A 10,147-nucleotide genomic window follows, 5' to 3' on the forward strand; every position below is an offset into this window, starting at 1 on the left:
CCTGAGAGCACATGGGTATGAGGTTGTCAAGTAATGGCTGTCAGCCAATCACAGGGCTCTATGACGTTTACCAAAATGGCTGCCCCCTGCCATAAAATGGCGGCTGAAACAAAATGGCCGCCCCTGTGTAGCTAGAGGGTGGGCCTTCCGTGTCAAATGTACTTCCGGGTAAGTCTGTAGGCTGGGTGACTGGTCCTGCCAGCCAATCATAACTGAGCGGGTGATTTCAGGGGCAAATGGCTGCTGAGGCTGTTGGGAGGGGGCGGGATGGCTGCCAGTCCCGCCCTCGCAGTCAGTGCCTGGGTGGTGTGAGGGCGGGGTGGCGGTGCCGACCACGGACAGGACGGGATGGGCTCTGCATGCCGCAGGGGACCAGCAGTGCCACCCCATGAGCACAGGGGCACCCTCTGCCCGCTCCGGGCCCAGGGCGGGGGCAGTATGGCGCCCAAGGCCGAGCTCCTCCTCAGCACTGGCCTGCGCTGGGAGGGGCGGGTGCTTTCTGTGAACTCTGAGGACAGCTGCCTGTTCTGTGGCGCTGACTGTCCTGTGAACACCCTGTGTGCCGGCTGACTGCCTGCGGGACTCCCGTGACACCAGCTTAGTGCCCTTTGCTCGAGTCCAGCATCCCAGGCAGCACGGAGACCAAGGCCACCCATGGAGCCAGGCTGGCGCGTGCCCTGCAGAGCAGGGCCTAGCGAGGGGCTCCCTGTGTTATCCTGGTAAGAGGAGCACAGCGGGAAGTGGGGTGGTTTGCACTGCTGCTGACCAACATGGCCCTGTGGGCTTGGAGACCCTTGCGACACCTAACTTTAGCTTCTGGTTTTGCTGTTTTGGGGCACAGTGTGATCCCTGTACTGCCTCCTTGGCCCAGTGATGGGGGATGCAGCTGCCAGGAAGGGTCTCACCCCACCCCCTGCCCCATGAGTAATTTTGGGGCAGTGTTGGCTGTGCCATGAGAAGTATAAAAGCGCCGTGTTAACAAGGCTTTGCTGTCCTTCATGCAACATCTGAGGGTGCCCATAGCAGAGCACATGCCAGAGATGGGGGGGCTGCAGGGCTGGGTCAGGGCTGGTGGCGGTCAGCCAGCTGGACCCTTTCTGGGAGCATGAGTCCCAGCTGCTGCCCTGGGAGGCAACGGTGGGGAGGCAGAGCCATGTCTTCCCCCAGGTAAGGACGCTCAGCGCTGTGTTGGAGGGCGAGGATGCTGGCTGTCCACCCCCCAGCGCCCTCCTTGTGCCTGCGGGACATGTCTGCCTGTCACCCTGTGGCCAGGTGTGTCTGAGCCCTGCTGGGATCCAGTGGCCCCTTCCCCATAGTGGCAAGTGCAGGTCCCTGAGGCTCTGCCCAACCTGCCTGGGGGTTCCTAGGGCCTGGCCAGGGCAAAGGCACTTCTGGAACCCTGAGGTGCTACTTGAGGCCGCAGGAGGGGCAGGCAGAGCTCGAGGGGTGGGGGTGGGGGTGGGGTGTCACTGGCTGTGTTTTATCCAGCCATGACCCCCTGTCGCAGTGCAGACCACCACCCCGCAATGGGCTGGCAGTCTCCTGCCCTGCCTGAGTCCTGGCTTCAACCCCCCCGCCTCCCCCCACCGCCATGGTGTCCCAGCCCACATTCCTCACCACGAGCACAAAACAGGCTGGGGGGACACCCTGTCACTATCCCTGTCACCAGAGCTGACCAGGGGTTTCCCTGGAGCTGCACGAGCCAGGCCTGGCTGGGGGCCGGCGCCTCCACCCTTCCACAGCCCCTTGCCCAGTGCCGGGGCAGGGGTGGGGGGATGCAGAGCCCCTGGGGGTCACCCTACACCACAGGAAGCCAGGGGTGAGAGGGCTGTGAAGGGCTTGAAGCGGTGCCAGCCCCATCTGCAGTGGTAGAGAGCAGGTTCCTTCTCAAGGGAGGCAGGGCATCGAGCTGGCACAGAGACTGCAGCCCTGAGCTGGTGTGTGTGGAAGACACCAACAGATGAAATATTGATGAAATATCGGCACACACACCGCAGCTCTACAAGACCCCTGCCCACCTCACAGGGTTCCTGACCCAGGAAACTGTGTGCAGTGGAGCCCCACTGAGATGGCTTCTTTTTTCCTTTACCAAGGGGCTAACAGTGATACTGTCTCACTTTTCCAGTGCTAGCCAGGAGGAGGGAAGACGCAAATGAATCCACCCGCTGCTGCTGCTGCCAAATGCTTTCTGGCTCCCCAGGCACCGGGATCAAACGCTGTAGGAAGCGAGCACGTTAACAGCTGTCAGACCAAATGATGGTGGGGTAGGTACAGGCCCGTGCCAGGCACTGGCCCCATTTTTTTCCACACCCAGCAATGCTCCTTAGACCTCTTAAGCTGCTTTGGCTGAGTGTCAGGAGGTGGGGGCTGGTAGGGAGGGAGGACCAAGTGAACCACCCATAAATGACAGAGTGCAGTCTCAGGCACAGCTCATATTTAAAAAAAAAAAGAAAAACAAAACTAAAAAACTTTTATTTGACAACAGAAGAACAAATAAAAAGATATTTACAGTAGTTTTTTGCTCCATAAATTTCATTCCAATAATCCCTGCCCTCCCCTCTCTTTCTGGTCCACCCCCAGGGCAGCAGCACTGGTCCAAGGCACAGGCAGAGCTGTAGCACTCCGGCTCCTGCGGGAGGAAACCACTTTGGTTCGACTGGGGCAAAATAAGGGGAGGAGACTAATAAGCCTCTCCCTCCTCTGGGGGAGGGAACAGGACTGCAGGGGGTGACAGAGGGAAAGGCTAACTCAAAATAAGGGAGAGAGTCCTAAAATTCAGGGCTTTCCCCAGAAAGGCGGCAGAGGGAAAAGGCTGGATATAAAGTGGAGCTGGGAGAGATGAGGAAGGGGATGTTCACGGCCACGTGATGAGCATCACCCTGAAGCGGTGCTTTCTGCCCAGCCAAGTAGTGCCAGAGCTGGAGCCATCCCTGCGTTGCAAAGGGACACCCAGCCAAGGCGACACAGTATTGGCAAGCCTTCCTTCAGCCCCCGATAGCACTCAGGAACTCCTCTCCCCTATCACCTCCTCGCTGAAGAAAAGGCAAGGAGGACAACACCACCAGTCCCAAAAAATCAGTGCTTTTCCCTTTCAGGCCCCATCGTCCCACAGTATGCTGCTCCCCCAGCACCAGCAGCTCCAGCCACTGCAGAGCACCAGATCCTGTGGACATTATTATCTCTAGTCATGCAATTTAATAATCAGGCTAATTACCTAGGATTAGTGTTTCTCAGGATAACATAGGTGCATACGTATCGCTATTTAACTTACATTTTACAGTGAAACAGCAATATCTCAGTCCCAGGACCAGCGCAGCGCCCAGGCTCCCGCTTAGTGACACCAAGCGATGCCCGGCCGGGAACCGCCCCGGAACCCCAAAACCTCCCAGCCAGCTCCCAGCAGACACCAGCTTGTCACTAGAGGTCACCAGCACCGCACAGCATCGCTCAGCCCTGGAGAGCGAGAGCAGGAGGGAGGGGACAGGGGAGCAACAGGACTCCATCTCTGCGCGTTCCCAGGGCAGTTCATCAGCACTTGGCTCATGAGACGACTCTGCTTTCCAGGAACTGCGGTCTGCAGGCGGTGAGCGCTGCACTTGCAGAAGAACACACATGCCCATGCCCACAACACGCCTCTTTCCAAATGGTTTAAAAAAAAAAAAATAGAAAATAAAGAAGTTGGATACAAAATTTCACAGTCTGAGCTTCGCGTCCACCCCCAGCAGCAGCCTGCGGTCAGCATCTCACAGGCTCTGCAACGCGCTCTCTGTTCCGGGACACAATGTGCACACATTCAGCAGGAACTCGAGAGAAACATGGGGAAGTTGTGGAAATGCTTATAGAAGAAAAAAAAAATCATATAATAAATCACAATTAAAGGGAAAATGTTTCAGCAAAAAAATTGCTAAACAGCACCATAGAGATTTCTACTGGCAGCATCTGTAACACCCTAAGGCAGAAGAGGAGGGTCCCATGTTTTCCATGCGGAAAAAATGCCACAGACTTCAGGTTTCCAGTTCATCTGTCCTTTGCCCTTCCCTGGGCAAGGCAGGGCTCCTCGCCAACACAATGTACCAGAAAGGCCCTCCACAAACAAAAGGAAACAAAAAAAAAAAAAAAAAAGGGGGGCAGGGGAGGAGATCAGGGATTTGGGAGAAAAAGCTTTTCATCCATAGTCCTTAAAACAGACACCAACTTAAAAAAAAATAAAATAAAATTCTCTCTTTCTCTCCCTGAAGAAACGGTGTTGGCTGGACCCTTGTTTACAGGAGAGAGAAAAAGAAGTCAGCAGGTTTTCCAAGGGGAGCTCCACAGTAACCGTCGGTCGCGGCAGGGAGAGGTCAGTAAAGCTGCAAAGGTCTTTTCACAACAGCCAGATCGCAGCAGCCGCATCCTCCCACGCACCCAGGGCACCATCCTCGGCGGCAGGGGCAGCAGGCGGGGGGCATCTCCCCAGCGAGAGGGTGGCGGGATGGGACAGTCCTTCCTCTCCCCCATCAGCCGACAGAGCCCGGAGCCCCCCGGGAGGCAGGAGTCCACTTCCCAAATGAGCTGGTCGGGGGGGTGGCGGCAGATGGGTGGCACGAAGCTGGGAGGGTCAGGCACCCCCCAAGGAAGTGCACCCTGCGGGACATGGCCCAGGAGGTTATTTGGACATGGAGGCTCCCGGGGGCTCAGTCTGGGGCGAGAGGGGCAGCTGCCCGCCCTGCCGCTGTGACTCCAGCTCGGCTGCCTTCTGCAGTGCCACCTCCACCAACAGCTGGAAGCTGCTGAAGTCGTCACCGAAGAGCTCAGGGGGTGTAGGGGGCGGCGTGTTGAAGAGTCCACTGGTGGGGCTGGCCGCCTCGGCCCGGGCCAGCAAGGCCATGGTGCTGCCGGCAGCACCCAGCGGCGCTTTCGGGGCAGGGTCCGGCTCTGCTCGCTGCGGGCCAGGGGGCTTCTCCCGCTCAGGGCTGTGGGCGCTCACCACCGTCAGGTTGCTGCCCAGCGCCTGGGCAGGGTGGCACAGTACCTGCGGGCACACAGACATTGACAGCACCTTGGAGGCCCCCGCCGCCGTCACGGGGGGTACCACCAGCACCCCAGAGCCGGTAGCAGCTCCCCGCGGCAGGGCCACGTCACCGGTTTTGCCCCCTCGGCGGGAGATGGTGAACTGGTTGGGATCCTTCCCGTCCTTGCGCAGCATGTCGGGGAGCAGCCGCCTCCTGGCGTTGATGAACCAGTTGCAGATCTGGGAGGAGAGAGGGGCGCAGCGCTGTCAGCCCGGGGCTGCCGCGCAGGCACAGCGCCGGCCGGGGGGGCAGCAGCTCAAAGCCAAGGCAGCAGAAGCCCCCCCCCTCCAGGACCCTGCAAGCAGCTCCAGCTACCACAGGGCTCCCCCGCACCCCACACCTCCTTCCCATGGGGCTCGGGAGAGACAGAGCCGTTCCTGGCAGGCACTGCCCAGCCAGCCACGGAAACCCCAACACCGGCTGCATCCTGCCTGCGCCGCCTGCCTGGGGGAGCCCCTTCCTCCCTGCACCCCTGTCAGCCCACCCTGCCGGGGGCTGCGCGTGGCTGCCACCCCCCCATGGCACCCACTTGCCTCGCCAGTGACCAAACAGAGCCTGGGCAGCTTTGGGGCCGAGCTGCCCCACGAGCCAGAGCAAGGCTGCGTGGAGCCAGTGGAGCTCTTGAGCAGAGCTGCCCACTCCCCAGAGCAGGATGGGCTCAGCGCTGTCCCCCAACCGCAGCCCCAAAGTCCCGGCGACTGACTGTGCCCCGCCGCATGCGGGTAAAGCGGGGTGCAGCTCCCAGCACCCTCCCGGGGGCTCCTGCCGTCCCCCCTAGCGGAGGCTGCGGCATTGCACAGAGCCAGCTCAGACCCCAATGGCCTCCAGCAGGTCCCCGGTCTGGGGGGATTTTTCCCTTCTCCAGGTGAGCCACCCCAGAGGTCGGCATGCCCGGACACGCTTCGCACTCTGCCGCCGGTGCCAACACACTGCCGCCCTGGACGGGAGCACTGAGGCTGCCCGGAACAGACAGACAACAGGACAGCAGTATGGATGGAAAACCCCAAAAGCCATCAGCTCGCAGAGCTGCAGCCCCCCCTCCGTCCCCTAATGGGGCGGCAGGGATCGCGGCGGTACATCGACACCTTCCCGTGCCTCCTGCCAACGAGTGAGGTCACGGCTCTTCCAAACACCGGCACACCAAAGAGGCAGAGCTCTGCAGCTACGCCTCGAGAAACCCTTTGGAAACACAGCAGCCATGTATTCAGTCTCGGCCATGTATTGTTTCAGCCTCTTTATATAAAATGCTACACTAAAATAACTGCCTTCTTCCTAGAAAACAATTAGAAGAGAATCAATCAGGAGGAAAAAAATGACTGATCTTTCCCAAATCAACAGCTACGTAAAGTATTTCCCCTGGGGAGAGAGAACTTACCACAACTGCCATCACAGCAAGATCTCAGTTGTCTTTTTTGTCTTTAAGACAATATTTGGCATTTAACACCCTCAAATACACCAGTCTCAGCCTCTTCCCTTCCAAACGCCCTCCCTTGCAAGCCTTAGCCGGGTCCCCTTGACGCGATCTTGCGATCCCACAGACATCAACTGCTCCGAATCCCCAACCAGAGGGCTGGACGCCCAACAAAGAGCCCAACCAACTCCACAGCGCCGAGAAGCCCCCCAAAATCCTGCCGGTCTCCCCTCCACCACGCTCCTTCCAGCATTCAAATCCCTCTGGAGAACACAGCACAGAGACTGAGGGGACACACAACCACCGGTGACACTGCACGGCATCACCCGCCTGGGGAGCTGGGATATGCCTCTGCTTTGAAGCAAACAGCTTATTTTTTTTATTTTTACACACGGCCATTGCTTGGCCCCACCACCAACGCATACTGGACCATCATTTGGGGCCAAGTCCATGTCCCCACCACCATGAGAGCAGCGTCCCCTCTGCAGGGAGGAAAAACCCATCCCCGCAGCAGAGCACGGGCTGGGAGACCTGCTGTTGTCCAGGAATCTTCGCCAGAAGCCGGCACCGCTTTCTCACCTCCCGGCTTTCGGCGAGGGAGACGCATGGCACATGGCTTCCCGCTCTCCCCGGAGACCCGGGGTTGCTGCGCTCCCGCTCCCCAGGCCACCGGATCAGGCAGGGGGATGCACAAATAAACAACCGGGGGGTTTGGCCAGTGGCTGCCAGCGGAGCCCTGCGCTCGAGAGGCTCCTGGAGAGGTCAGATCGGCACCGACGGATCCGCAGCCACTCCAGCCTTGCCGTAGGGTGTCCCACACCTCCACCCCCATAGACTTCTCGTCAGACGGAGCAGTCCCCGCAGAGTCCTGTTGCGTCACCTCAGACTGACAGAAATCTCAGTGACAGCCCTCAGCTGTTCCTGGGAAATGCCATGGGGCTGAGACCCCCTGCCTGGGGGGCAGAGGGGCAGCCTCCTCGCCAGGCACACGCTGGCTGCAGGGGGTCCCACGGGGCAGACAACAGCCAGCGCGGGGCAACGCCACACCTCGACACCAGCCCACGTCCCTGCCAACACCCTCCTCGGTCCCCAAGAGCCCGGGGCATGGAGAGCGGGGCATCTGCTGGTCCCGCTGCCACAAGCCCTTGGGTAAAGCCCCCACATGCCAGGCGCTGTCGGGACAAGCCTGGACTCCCACGGCCCCAAACCCATCGCTGCTCCCCCCCGCCGCTCCGACTCCAGCCCTGCCAGGACCACCAGCCTCCCCCCGGCGCAGCTGCCTGGACACGAATCTGTCGCACAGGCGACATCTAAAGAAATGCATTAAAACGAAAAAGAAAGTTTGCCTCGCCAGCCAGGAAGAGGGAAACCAGACAGCTGCTGCCCACACACCGGTGTCTGGCCCGTGGCCGGGACGGCCGGTCAGGACTGCGCCGAGCCGCAGAGAAAGAGCCAGAGGTGCAGAGTAAGCCCCAAAGGAGAGGAGCTTGGCTGTGAACTCGCCGGCCCTTCCTCCCCTGCACGCAAGAGCCGTGTCCCACCCCACAGTGCCCCCACAACCAGAGCGTAGCCCCCGATCATCGCCCACCCTGCCAGGCTGGGAGAGGACAGACAGGGCCCTGGGCACACGGGGATCCCCCCCGCCCAGGGGCTTTTGGCCTTTGTGTGGATCGAAGGCACAGGCAGGTTGTCCCGGCCACCCCACCAGCAGGCAGGGGGAAAGACAACACTGGCAGGAGAAGCGCTGCTCGCCCCCACCGCTCGCCAGGGCTCCCGGCTGGGCACCCACCACAAGGAGAACATCAGCCCACAGCTAGGAGTGGGGCAGGGGGGCTGCCCTTACGGCAACTGGGGCCAGCTGGGCCAGCCAGAACTTAGCATGGCTAATGGCCCACCTGGGGTGAAAGCCCAGCCCAGGCCCCCTCCCCTCTCCTCGCAGGGTTGTCCCCTGCCCAGCCCTGCCTGCGGGGGGGTGGTAGCTCTGGCCCCTTCACTGGGGGAACAGGATAAAGCAGCACTCCCCTAAAACCCTCCCACCTGCGGCGGCTTTAACTAACAACGGGGCAGTGCTTAGTTTGTCCCCCATCGCAGTCCCTCCATCTTCCGACTGCCCAAAAAGCTCTGCTCCAGCGCTGCCATGAAACTGGTCCCTGGGGCTCAGACTGGTCCCAGACAGGGGCTGCCCACCCCAGGGGGCTTCGCTTCCCTGCCGTTCCCTCCCTGCCCTTCGCAGGCAAGCGGTTCCAGCGTGCCAAGTCCTTTGGGATCTTCGGTGGGGTTCTCCCGGTCCGGGGACCCAACAGCGTCCCCCACGTGTTGGGGGGGGACCGGCTCCTACCTGCAGGACGGAGAGGCTGGTCTGCCCCGAGAGGCTGAGCTTCTCCTGCTCGGAGGGGTAGGCGTTGAAGCGATGCTCGTACAGCCAGTCCCGCAGGATCTTCACCGACTCCTTGGGGAGATTGCCCCTTCTCTTCCTCTTGTTGGACTGCGAGGGGTCCGGGGACGTGGCGCTGTCGTCCTCCCCGAGGTCACTATCCGACATGGTGGAGCTGCCCGCGGACCTCTCCTGGTTAAAGCCTGGCGAGGTGGAAAGGCAAAGAGCGGGCATCAGGCGGCGGTGGCCCGACCAGGGGAGCGCGGGGGGGTGGCACCCACGGACACCCCCATACCACACACACCGCCTCCAACTCCCTCCTCGCCCGGCCCGGGGGGAGGGAGGGGGCGACCCAGAAGCAGGGGCCCCCCGGGGGGGAGGAGAAGCTACAGGCACCGGCGGAGACAACAGCCCCCCCCCCCCCGCATCCCCCCCCGGCCCCGCCGAAACGGAGCCCCCGGGGGCGCTGCGGAGACCGCACAGGGGGGAGCCGGGGGGAACCACTCGGGGCGGGCGAGACGGACTCAAGCACTTTGGGGGGGGGGGGAAGGGAGGAGGGGGGGAATTAAAAATTAGTTAATTAAAAAAAAAAAAAAATCTCAGCAAGGAGGCGGCGGCCGGGACTGGGAAGTCGAAGCGGCTCTTCGGGCAGGAGGAACCACGCGGGGTCATTGTGCGGCGGGGATGGAGGCGGGGGCGACTGTCACGGGCCGGAGGCTCGGCTCGGGGGGTGCGGGCCGCCCCCCCGTGTCCGTGTGTCTCGTGTGTGTGTGTCCCCTCTCCGCCGCTCCCCCCCCCCCCCCCCCGCCGCAACAGGTAGCGCGGGGCCCCCGGGCCGCCGCCGACACAAAGCCGGGGGAAGCGGCGAGCCCCGATCCCCCCCTCCCGCCGCCCACGGGGAGGAGGGGGGGGGGGGGGGGGACGGGACACGAAGGAGAAAGAAAAAGGTGGATAACCCGCCCGCCGCCCCCAACCCCGCAAACGGCACAAACCGGCCCCGAACCCCACAGCGGCCAAAGTTCGAAAAGACGCGGAAAAAGGAACAAAACCCACCCGAGCGCGCCCACCCGCGACTCCCACCAACTTTTCACGCCGCGGGAATTGAGAAGGAGGGGGTGGGGGGGCCGCCCGCCCCCGGCCCGGCCCGGCCCGGCCCGGCCCGCACAAAGGCGGCGGCGGCGGCCGCGCTCCGCTCCGTTCCGCGCCGCCCCGCGCTCCCGGCCCGGCCCGGCCCGCCCGCCCGGGACTCCATGTTGGCCGCCCGCTCTTACCCCCGGGCCGCCGCCGCCGCCGCCGCCTCGGCCCTTGCAT

At 62.0% G+C, this 10,147-nt stretch overlaps 1 protein-coding gene across 1 annotated transcript; it reads right to left on the minus strand.

Annotated features, from left to right (window-relative positions):
* Positions 1 to 4,645: 4,645 nt before the first annotated feature.
* TGIF2 (TGFB induced factor homeobox 2) lies at positions 4,646 to 10,147 on the minus strand (the record flags this gene model as incomplete). The annotated part of the gene is made up of 3 exons (XM_082491319.1): positions 4,646 to 5,230; positions 8,801 to 9,039; positions 10,108 to 10,147. The coding sequence occupies 3 exons, from the start codon at positions 10,145 to 10,147 to the stop codon at positions 4,646 to 4,648; spliced, it is 864 nt and encodes a 287-aa protein (XP_082347445.1).

The sequence above is a fragment of the Vanellus vanellus genome (assembly GCF_965231255.1).
Source record: "Vanellus vanellus genome assembly, chromosome: 15".
Taxonomy (NCBI): Eukaryota; Metazoa; Chordata; class Aves; order Charadriiformes; family Charadriidae; genus Vanellus; species Vanellus vanellus.